This window comes from Tenrec ecaudatus, chromosome 17, assembly GCF_050624435.1.
Source record: "Tenrec ecaudatus isolate mTenEca1 chromosome 17, mTenEca1.hap1, whole genome shotgun sequence".
NCBI lineage: Eukaryota > Metazoa > Chordata > Mammalia > Afrosoricida > Tenrecidae > Tenrec > Tenrec ecaudatus.
In genome coordinates, this window is record NC_134546.1 from 54,448,312 (window position 1) to 54,460,125 (window position 11,814).

The window sequence follows — 11,814 nt, forward strand, 5'->3', positions numbered from 1 at the left end:
ACCTGGGAACCACAGCTAGGCTGGGCACTCAGGACTGCTCAGAGGACACCATCCCTACACTGGCCCCTCTCCTCCCTGGACCAGGGCAAAACCAGGACCGGCCTCTCCAGGTCTGGAAGCACACTGTCCTCCCCCCATGTCAAGAGGACCAAGGCCCCCGTGAGGGCTACCCACATCTGAGTAAAGAGAGACTAGTACCCAGAAACTTCAGCTTCCCAGCCTCATTTCCTCGGTGCTCCCTCCAACCATGGGGTTTCTGCCCGGCTCCTCCTTAGAATCTAACCCCTTAGGTTTCTATCTTTCCCCTCGCCCCCATAATCACCATACAGAAGACGTCATGAAGTTGTCATTTTAATTGTAAAAGGTTTATCAAGGGGAAAAAAAAAGATTCAAGCAGCAGCAGCAGCCGGAGCCAGGAGCCAGCCACTACCTCCTGGGGGGCGGGGCAGCTGCCCACCCCCATCCTGCTGCTGACCACAGCTTGGCCTCAGGGGTGGGGGAGGCAGCAGCCCCTGAGGATGTAAACATCGGTTGGAGGATACCAGGCAGCCTGACCCTGGGAGCAGAGGGACATGTCACAGCCGAGCAAGCCGTGAGCAGGTGGACCCAGGAGCCTTGGGGAGAGGAGGGGGCAGGCAGTGCTTGTTCCCAGTGCCCCCCTAGGTGCCTCGCTGTGGAACAGGCAGCCAGAGAAGATGGGGCGGGGGCTGGGGCCCCTGAGTGCCTGCGGAGGCCAGGGCCTGCTCTGAAGTGTGAGGCGTTATTCCAGGGCTGCGCAGACCCCCTAACCACGGGAAGAGGCAGCTCAGCCTGTGGGGCCCTTGGGAGGGGTCATGGGATGGCTCAGGGGAACAAGGGAGGGGGACACTGTGAGTAAAGAAGGCCCCTCCCTCTGCCTGGAGGGCTGGAACCCCCACTGGGAAGGCACCAGACTTGTTTGGGAAAAGCAAGGTTAGGGGACAAAGTGGGAGATGCTTTTGAGCCTCATCCCTTGCCCACGGGGTTCCTCTTCCTCAAATGTCCTTCTGTCCGTTTCCTTGTGGTTCTTCAAGACCCTGCTCCAATGTCAAGGACTCTGGGGGTGGGGGTGGGGGTGTCGGTGTCTTCCCTGACAGCTTCCCTAACGAGCTTCCAGGAGCCCCTAACTTCACCGCGGTCACCCTGCCTCGTTCCCGTAGCTGGCCCTCCTAAAAGGAAGTCCATGGGATGACTGACAGAGAGGGCTGGGCTTGACGCGAGGCCCTGGCCCTAAGTGACTGGCCAGCAGCCAGGTCTTGACCTGGAGGCTTCCTGGTCCCCTTCCCCCGCCTGCTGTGCCCCCACCTCTGAGGCCCAAGGGGGTCCCCCGGGAGTGTCCACAACTCCTCCAAAGCCCATTCTGGGGCGGAGAGGCCGGCTGCCAACCTGGCCCACCCCGGCTGCCCAGACACTGCTGGTGCAGAGGTGGGGCGAGCAGGCTGCTGTAGTGACCAGGCCCAGGGCGGGTGGGGCCAGCGGCCTGGGGTCAGAGGTGGTCATACATGCGCAGCGTCCTCTCCAGCTGCTGGCCCACCCTCTGGTAGAAGATGATCTGCTGGCGCAGGAAGTCCTGCATCATGTGCTTGAAGTCGAGCTCACGGCGCTGGTGGAAGTGGTTCATCTCTGCCTGCAGGGCGAAGCCCACCACGCGGCAGCGCCTGCGGACGCCATCGGTCTCCTCCTGCGCCAGGCGGCCCTCGTCGCTCATGCGTTGGCTCTCCTTCACCTTGGAGAAGGCGCCTGGCACGGGCAGAGTGGAGGACAAGGTGGGTTAGGGGCTCGGGTCTCTTCTGTTCGCCCCCTACGCCCACCCTGAACCGCCCCCCCCAAGAGGCAGACAGCACTCTCTGCTCAACTTGGATCCTGATGGTGCAAATCACGGGTTCTCTCTGCAGTGCATCCCCAAGCCCTCTCCGCCAGTACATCCTACAGTAAAGGCACCCTCCTGCCTCCAAACCTGTACCATCCTTAGCGCCCCCATGCGGTCATCTCTGCTAGATGTCCTTATTTCCAGGCCCAGGCTGTCCCTGTGGCCCCCAGGCCTCATCGTCTTTCATGATCAGCTCAGACAGCACGCCTCCCCCAGGAAGCCTGCTCGGCACACTCTCGGGCTCCTTGGACCCCAGGGTTCTGTGACTGCCTGCCTCCTAGGCTGTGATCTCAGAGAGGACAGGGCTTGAGCCCCATTCTGTCTGTGCAGCCCACAGCAGAGCCTGATCCACATGGGCTGAGCAGGTCCCAGCCTGCTCCTCGATGCCCTGCTGCTATGGTCCCGTGGGCCTCCATGCCTTCAGGCAGACACGTGCTCCCAGCATGCAAAGGCGCACAGGGCTCCAGACGCGCTCCCAATGGGCCTCGGCGCTCGACTGCCTGCAGAACAAGGTCATTCTCATTGCCGGCACGTGAGACCCTCGGGAAGCCAGCGTAGAAGCTCCTGCTCTGATCCTGTGTCAGGTGACTCTCCGCTCATCAAACTCAGCTGCTCTTTCCTCCCGCCGTACCTCTGCCTGCTGGCTCCCTATCCTATTCATAATTCAAGGCCCTGATCAAGTGCCACTTCTGGAGAATGGAAAGGGGTGCAGGGCATGGGGGGGCCTCCCCAGTGCTTCAGGCAGAGCTCCATCCTCAGATCCCACACCAGGGACCAGAGGGCGGAAAAGCAGGGGGAGCCTGGGGAGAAGAATCCAACCGCATCAACCGGCAACTAGAGAGCAAAGTGAAGTTCTAGATTAAAGATACTTGACGAATTCTTTTAACAAAGAGCCCTAGTGTCCATGGGATCAGGTATCAGGCAGCAAAGAACAAAAAAATCATATCATTGTGAATGAAGGGGAGTGGGGACCCAAAGCCCATCTGTAGGCAATTGGACATCCCCTTATGGAAGGGTCTCAGGGAGGAGACAAGCCAGTCAGTGTAGCAATGATGAAAACATACAACTTTCCTCTAGTTCCTAAATGCATCCCCTTCCCCACTATCATGATCCCAATTCTACCTTACAAATCTGGCTAGACCACAGGTGTACACTGGTACAGGCAGGAACTGGAAACAGGGAATCCAGGACAGATGAACCCCTCAGGACCAGTGGTGACAATGGTGATACTGGGAGAGTGGAAGGAAGGTGGGGTAAAAAGGGGGAACCGATTATAAGGATCTTCATATAATCCCCTCCCTGCGGGACAGACAACAGAAAACTGGGTGATGGGAGACGTGAGACAGTGTAGTAAGACATGACAAAATAACAATTTATAAATTGTCAAGGGTTCATGAGGAAGAGGAGGCAGGGAGGGGGGAATGAGGAGCTGATACCAAGGGCTCAAGTAGAAAGCAAATGTTTTGAGAATGAGGATGACAACATATGTACAGATGTGCTTGTCACAGTGGATGGATATATAGATTGTGATAAGAATTTTACGAGCCCCCAATAAAATGATTTTTTTTTTAAAAAAAAGAAAGCCTAATGGAGGCAGTCTGATTCTGGTAGGGTGACATCCTTGGGAACCCTGGGAGGCAGGTCTGAGTCAGAATCACCTGAAGCAATGCTGGCCTGCAGTTGGCCAGGGCAGGTGCTGGGAAGGGGTGAAGTCTGCCCGGGCTGGGACTTACCCCTGGGGTGAGGATGGGAGTTGGGAGGATGGACTCTCAGTCACTGAGGCGGTGAGAAGGGACTGGCCGATGGGTGGACCTCCAAGCGCTTCAAAAGTGCCTACTGGACCCCTCATCCCCATGCTTGTCCCCATGTCCCCGAAGAAGGGCTCTCGTGGGGGCCTTGTCACCCTTACTCAAGTTGTCTGAGATGCGTTGATGGAGTGCTTTCAGGGTGCCAGGCCCCAGCTTCTACACGCTGGGACTCAGTCTTAGCCAGCGGCCGCCTCCTCCCAGATGTAAACAGATGCCCTGGTGTGGCTACCTGGAATCTAGCCAGCACAGCTGGGCCGAGTGGGTAGTTCAGGGGCCAGCCATTGTGGGCCCTGCCAGGGGTGGGAGAGATAAGAAGGAGGCGTGAGGGACCATCTGATCCTGGCTCTTCCCCCACAGGCGGTCGGGATGGAGTATTCCGAAAGCATGTGCTTGCCCAGTTGTCTGCACGGTCCTGACAGATGAGGGAGGTCATTTGAGGTAACATCGGCCCCACTCTCCTATGACACTACGGAAAGGCCATCCCCAAGATGACAGCTCCTCACTTGCACAATGAGCCTCATCTCCTCCCTACCGCCCCACCCCCCGCCCCAGCAGGTGCACTGTGGGAAGGGCACGGGCTCTCTGTACCTCACGGTTCTCACCAGTGGTAAATTCAATCCTCCAAGGCTCAGCTCCAGGGCGCCACTCTCCCACCCTGCCAGGGCTCTGGTGAGAGGGCCTTGTCTCCCCCAAAAGGGTCCCACGGACACCCTCCCCGTGGCAGCTCCCATGGCAACTGGCAGGTGCAAGGCTGAGGAGCCAACACTCCCACTTTCAAGGACCTCTGGAGGCTTGGAGGCTGCTCACACAGACCCCAAAGCACCCTGCAGCCCCCAGCCCCAAATGGACTCCATCCTCCCTCTGCCTCCGCTGGACCACCTCCTTGACCCTGTCCATCCCCACTGCCCATTCCTGGGAGCAGAAGAGGGGAATCACCCCAAGTCCAGTGCCTAAGGCCTGGGATAAAATCTCAAAGACCATTGTCAAAGCCCTATCTCCATCCCACCCCACAATTCCAAGGAAAATGGGGCCCTGGGGGGGGGGTGAGGCAGGGGGTTGCCTAGAGGCTTCCAACCTTCATCTTGCCCCACCAGTAGGGGCTACCTGGCCCAGAAGAATCCCACTACTGGGAGAGGGGCCCCACATTTGCTGTAAAGGAGCCCCTCCTTCAGGCCTCACACAATGGACTGAAACATTCACAAAAGTCCCCAGGGGGGAGGAGGGGGCAGGAAGGACCAGAAGGAGCAGGGTGGAAAGCAGCATGACAAAGGAGCTGGGGTTGAGTTTCACCAAGAGGGACCGACCTGAAAGGGGACCCGGGACTGGCCTGGATTCCACCTGCCTGACAAAGTCTGGGAGCAGTGGGGTGGGAGGGGTGGGGTGGACCTGCCATCAATGGTTTCTCCTGCATGCGGCCTGGGGGTGAAGAGAAGGCCACACAGCCCACCCCATCCCGGGGCCCAGCGCAGCTGATGTGCCCTACCCTTTGGGCTAAAGGTCAGGGAAGGGGGAACCCCAGAGCTCAGACCTGTACAGCCTCCCCTCTACTTGCCTTTTAGGATGGAGTCTGAGCAGGAGAACAGACTCCTGGGCTGCAGGTCTCGGGACCCAGGAGCAGGGACAGACAACTGGATGCCCAGGCCCAGGGCCCCAGGCATATCCCCTCAGTTTACCTGATCCCCACCTCCGGCAGGTATAGTCCGCACCCGAGCAAAGTTGGTGGTTCCTAGGAGACAGCCCCAGCTTGTCACCTTCTGCAAACCACCGCTCTGCTCTGCCTGCGTCTCAACTCTCAGCTGTCCAACGGGCCCATGCTGCTGACAATGGCTCACCACCAGGGCGGTGGACTGCCTCAGCGTCTCCACCTGGGTCCGCTGGGGGTCAGACCACCTGCCCTAAGGCTGCATTTGAAAGGAGTCCTGGTGGCACAGCGGGGAAAGAGATGGGCTGGCTCACCAAAAGGTTGGCAGTTCGAACACACCAGCTGCGCTGAGGGAGACAAGAGAGGCCCTTCTCCTTCCGGAAAGGTTTGCAGCTTGGGAAAGCTCATGAAGCAGCTGTCGTTTGTCCTACAGGGGTCACCGTGCGACGGAACCATAGCAGAGGCAGGGCGGTTGTTCTAGAACAGTGTAAGTCCGCGATGATGTAGAAAGTGCTGAAGAGCATGACTGGCATGGAATGAGAGCTCAGGATGGCGTGGGGCACTGTGTACACACTGCGCCACTGTCCGTGGCTGGCAGCACAGGCCAGCTGAGGGGGCTCACAGTGAGAGTACTGTATTCTTTTTTTTTTTTTTTTGGTGTGTGGAAGGGGAAGGAATGGGGATTAGATGAGCTCAGATACGGAGGGGACAGGTTGGCTGTACCCACCTGACCTAGGCAAGGTCTTATGCCCCTTGTCTGTCCCCTTTCCTTGGCCACCAGCCTTTGGGCTTCCCAGCCCCTCCAGGGATGCCCCGTGGTCCCTCCTCCTTCTCCTGGCCCATCTCTTCTTGGGGAGCCTATGCCTACTGCCTGGCTCAGTGGAAGCAGGCTGGGCTGTGAGGTCAGGCACCCCTGGACTCCAGCTCCAGCTCCTTGGGTCCGCACACCCCAGTGCACCTGAGAAAGGGCTGCTCCCCCACCCCAGGATCTCCCTGAATTGGGAAGAGACCTAGGTTGGAGCCCAAACCTGAGCCCTGCCCTTGCTGCCTCTCCCACCAGGGACCACAAGTCCCGGCTTGCCTGGACAGACCTAGTTCCCCTTGTTGCCCTCAGATAATTACCGGGGCTCCCCTATACTCAAAACTGCCCCGTATACACAGTTAATTACATGGCTCCAGAGACCCCCGTCCCCCCACCCCACCAACTGAGCTTCACGGGCTGGGCCGGTAGGCGGGGTCCCAATTGGTTGGCCTTCTCACCCCAAGTAGCCACTGTATCCTATGTTACTAATAGAGTGACTGAGGGGAGAAACAGGTCCCCTCAGAAGCCTTCTCTACCCCAATCCTAGTAGCCCAACTCCCTGCCTGGGTCTCTTCCCAGACTCCTGGAACCCAGGGGTTACCGACACTGCTCCTTCCTCCGGAGAAGGGTTCCACCCACCAAGCCAATATGGGACCCCGGACAGGCTGTGGGGGGTCTCCACTTACCCCAGGTCACAAGCCTTGGGGTGCAACATGCAAAACCCCAGAGGGCTTGGCCTGATAAGGAGGGGGTGAGGGAAGGTAGGTCAGGCTCTCTCTGCCTGTGGCTGAGTGCATCGCACCCCAGAGGGCTGGTGACCCCTCCCTCCCTCACTCGTAGGCCCCCAAATGGCTTCTCTCAGCTGGGTCTCCCTGCCCCAGGTCCCAAAGGCCAGGTGGGCTTCCTTCAGTGTGAGCCTGGGAGTCCTGGCACCTGGGACCTCCGCTTGGGGAAGCTGTGGAAAGCCCCTGCCTCTCACTGCCCACACCGGAGCAGGCCTTCCAGGGAGCTGGTTGAACCAGCTTTGCCAGCCCAGTGCGGGCGATACACGTGGCTCCACTTCCGCCCCAGGACACACCTGCCCCAGTGCCACCCCCCACCCCACCCCCACCAACCCCTGACTTCTCTCCTGTCCCAGCCTTTCCCTGAAGCTCAGAGCCAGCTCTCTGCCATCACTCTAGCCCTGGCCAGACCCTCCCCAGGAGCCAGCCCCTTCCCCTCCCTGGGCCCCCTGCGCTAAGCTAATTTCCACTGGAAACTAAGGTTGGGGCAGAGTGGTTGGGGGAGACACTTCCTAGGAACTCCGAACAAATGGGACAGAGCCAAACTGGGCTGTGTCTCCTGGAGCTGAGGGGAGAAGGGAGGAGGAGAAGGAGGAGGAGGTGAAGGTGGGTGGTAGAAAGTGGGGCAGAGGAAGGAGGAAGAGGAGGCAGGAGTGGGAGGGCAGGCTGACTTGCCCCAAACCAGCGGTTCTCAACCTGTGGGTCGTGACTCCTTTGAGGGTCGAACAACCCTTTCACAGGGGTCGCCCGATTCATAACAGTAGCAAAATGACAGGAAGTAGCAACGAAAATAATTTTATAGTCGAGGGGGTCACCACCACATAAGGAACTGTATTAAAGGGTCACAGCATTAGGAAGCTTGAGAACCACTGCCCCAGACTCTCCTGGGTGCTGAGGGTGGGGGGACACATTTGCCCAAGAGCCCTGCCTCCGGTCCCACCCAGAATGAAACTATCCACCAAAGCCAGGTCTGACCTCAGGACTTGGGGTCCAGGGAGTGGGGGCCCACACCCAGCAGGCATTATTCCAGTTACCCTACAGCCCCAGGGAGGGCCACACCTCTCTCCTGACATCTGCCCTGGATACTGTCCCCATGCTCAGCCACCTGCCAGGCCCAGCGCGCCCCTGACTCACTTCTTGGGCAGGGGGTGGGGGGCGGGAGGCTGGAGAGGTGCAGAAGCAGGCTTCCACTGGCAGAGTGGGATGCGGTTTTGTGGGCAGTGTCCTGGCCCCCTGGTTCCACTCCCTTGACCCAGCCCAGTGCCCCTGTTTGACCTCCGATGAGTCATTTCCCTGGCAGCTCCTCGACAGCCCCAGCGGTCACAGGCAGGGGCCCACCCTGCCCCCCACCCCTTGCAGAGGAGGGACACAAGAACCAAAAACTGGGCTTGGGAATGAGCCAACACAGACGTGTCCTTGGGGAGGTAGAGGGAGGAAGGGACAGGCTCAGCTTGGGCTACAAACACCCTTCCCTGGACACCAGATTCTTTCTTGGTCTGCAAACCAAGGCAGGAACCCTCCTGCAGGAAAGCACAAGTGCACGCACGCACGCATGCACGCACAGACAGGGTGCTCTGGAGATAGGTGGGGGATGGAAATAGGCTCTGACACTACAAATGGGGGAGGGACAGGCGGGCGGGGGCTGGCAGCCACTCTGTGTTCCTGTTATCAGGATCTGTGTGTGTCACCATGAACCCGGGGGCTCCCCTGAGATGAGGCCTGGGACCTGATCCATCCTGTGTTAGCAGATTCCTTGAAGAGGCTCGAGGCCTGGTAGTGAAATGGATGAATGAACCAAGAGTCCACAAGGGCGGAAATAGTGAGCTCCACCCGTCTAACTCAACCTCCTTGTACCCACTAGGCACACAGTAGGTGCTCAAGACATTTGTTGAGTGAATAAAGCAGAGGAGATGAGCTGGTCTTTCCTGCCTGGGACACCGCAGGGGCCCTGGGGCCCAGCAGAGTCTCCTGCCTGTGCCGGGTCTTACCTTTCTGCAGGTGGATGATGTCCGGGAAGTTGGAGAGCAGGCCCTGGTAGAGAGAGAGCATGTCCAGCATCTGAAATAGGTCATTCTTGGGCTGCTCGGCGAACATCTCGCCCACGGCCTCGTAGGTCCGGCCCGTGTGAGAGATGGCGCTGTTGAGGGCCTCGGAGCCGAAGGGAGGGTCCATCCGGAAGGAGTGGCTGATGGCCAGGAAGGCGCTGCCCAACTTCTGGAATTCCTTGCGGAAGCCCCCCACGTGCTTCCGCACCAGCTCAGACGCCACGGTGCTGAGCTGCAGGACACTGTCGTCCATCTTCTTGCTGAAGGCCTTGAAGGTGTCCACACGGTCCTCCACATCCTGCAGGTCCTGGTGCTCGGTGGGGATCTGGAAGGTCAATAGGAAGCTGGCTCCCACCATCTCATCCCTCTCGGCCCGGCGCTTGCCCATCTTCCACTGCCTGTTGTCCAGGCAGCTGAGGAAATGTTGGAAGCCCTCGTACTGGGAGAGCACCGGGTGGCTGGTCATGTGGTCCATCCAGAGGATGAGCCGCCGCTTCCGCTTCTCGATGAAGTCCTCCTCAAAGCGGCCAGTGGCCTGCTTCTCGGGCAGGTGGGGCACCGAGATGACCGTGAACTTGTGCAGCAGGCGGTTGTAGAGCCAATCGAAGTGTTTGTAGCGCCGGTAGACAGGGGAGCCCACGTGGCTGGGGGTGAGCTTGTACGAGATGTAGCTTTTGATGCCCTTGAATTTGGTCTGTTTGGTGGGGTCCTCAACCGTGCAGGCAAAGGGGTGGGGGCTGGCCTTCCACTGGGGGCCAAGAGGCCCCATTTCAATGGCATATGTCTCAATGACCTTGGTCATCATGGGGACGTCGCCCAGGATAAAGGCCTCCACGCCAGAGCGGACGAAGCAGGAGAACCGATTGAGGTTGCGCCCCATCACGCTGCCTCGCTTGGCCAATGCCAAGCTATCCTGCCGCTCCAGGGGGGGCTTGGGCCGGAAGGCCATGTGCTGGCTGGGGTAGGCACCTGGGTAGGAGAGGTTGAGCGGGGGGTGCCCATTGGTGCCCAACGCACCAGCCTGCGGCTCGTCCACCACCGTGGAGCCGTCATCCCAGTCGTCCCAGTCGTCATCATCGTCCTCCTCGAAGCTGCCCTGGTGGGAGAGGGAGCTGCTGCCCTGGCCACTCCTGACTGCGCAGGCCACATTGGAGCTGGCGTAGAGGCTCACCTGGGTGCCCAGGGAGTCGGAGAGGCTGCCTGAGGAGTGGGTGTCCTTGGGCCCAGCTGTGGTGGGTCGCAGGATCTCCACATAGGAGGCTGGGAAGAGCCCCGTCTCCCCGTGGCTATTCTGACCCTGCAGCCAGCCGTCCAGTGAGACCTCGCTGAAGATGACCAGGTCCTCGTTCTGCTGGATGCTAATCTCCTCCTTGTTCTCGCTGTGAAAGTCATAGAGTGCGCGGCCTTTGAGGGCCATGGCTGGGCCTGGTGGTAGAAATGAGGGAGAGGGTTTCCCCCCAACCCAGGGTGGTCCCAGAGGGAGGAGAAGCCTCCAACAGCACACCAGCCTGTCTTGGCAGCTCTGGTCCTCAGCCCCAGCCTAAGGTGGGGTCTCAGCACCCATGGATGCTGCCCAGCCTCCCTCTCTTCAGGACAGAGTCCCTGTCCCCGAACTGTGAGCAAGGAGGGCTCAGGGACACCCCTTCCTTCCTGCTCCTTAAAGGCCCCTGACAAAGGGGGTATAGCAGAGGGGGGTGGTTCTCCCTCTTCCCACTCCCAGATAAAAAGTCCAGTAACTCCAGAAACTAGCCCTCGCAGTGCAAGACTTTCCACTGGTGCGAAGTTCCTGAAACGCAGGCAGAGAGCTCAGAGCTCGGAGTCACCCGGCTTCCAGACCCTGTCACCGCTGGAGCCTGGGAGGCTCTCGCATTCCTCCGCAGATCAGCTCCTGCCTCCTGCCTCCTCCTGGGCTACTGGGCTTTCAAACATCCGGAAAATCCAAGAGGGGTAAGGGGAAAGGCCGCCCGGCCTCCTGAATCCTGTCCAAGGGTGGATGTGTCCGGCTTCCCCAGGAGGCAGGCCGGGACAACAAGGACTGCGCCTTACACAACAAGCCGGCCCCTCCGGCCCCTGCCCACCGGCCCGAGGCGGGCCTGGGGCGTGGGGGGGGTACGCCCTCTCCCCACCCGCTAAGAGGCCAGCCCCCACTCCGGCGAAGCCACTTGGGGCCACTCGCTGGGTGGACTCTTGTCCGCTTAGTTCTTCAGCAGTTTCGGAGCCTGTCGCTGACCCCGATCCGAGCCCGAGGACCCTGGTCGGAGGGGACGCAGTCCCGGGGCGCGCGCCCCTACAGCTCCCCGGCCCCTGGGGCCCGCGCGCGCACACACACTCAACAGGAGTTCCAGGCGAGTCGGCTCCGGGAGCAGATGGCCGCCGTCGGTGGCCGCCGGTCGTCCCGTTCCGCCCTGCGGGGACCGGCCGGGAGGGGCGGGGGGCAGCGGGCTGCACGGCCAGCTCGCCTTCTCCGCGCGCACTCGCAGCCCCCAGCTCCAAAACAAAAAAGCAGGGAGCTGATTCCGGAGGAGGCGTCCCGGGGAGGAGGGACTAGCCGAGGGGGAGGCGCGGGCGCCCAGAGGGAGGAGGAGGAGGAGGAGGAAAAGGAGGAGGAGAGCAGGCTCGGAATTGGGAGAATTCCTCTGCACTGAGCGCCGGGCCGGGCGGACCGCCGACTCCGCCCTTCACGAGCCCGGGCAGCCCGAGAAGGAGGAGACTACCCGGGAAATAGGGGCGCCGCGAGCCTCCAGGACGGTCCCCTCGCGCGGGAGACACCTCTCGCCGCAGGTGACGAAGGGAGAGGAAAACTCCGAAAGTTTCCCGAACTCGAGGCAGGAGGGAGTTTCACCCAGA

The 11,814-nt window shown here is 60.3% G+C and overlaps 1 protein-coding gene across 1 annotated transcript; it reads right to left on the bottom strand.

Moving 5' to 3' along the window:
- Window positions 1–335: 335 nt before the first annotated feature.
- SNX33 (sorting nexin 33) lies at window positions 336–11,509 on the bottom strand. The gene is made up of 2 exons (XM_075535325.1): window positions 8,911–11,509; window positions 336–1,758 (listed from the first exon to the last, which is right to left on the bottom strand). The coding sequence occupies exons 1-2, from the start codon at window positions 10,382–10,384 to the stop codon at window positions 1,505–1,507; spliced, it is 1,728 nt and encodes a 575-aa protein (XP_075391440.1). The 5' UTR covers window positions 10,385–11,509; the 3' UTR covers window positions 336–1,504.
- Window positions 11,510–11,814: the final 305 nt, after the last annotated feature.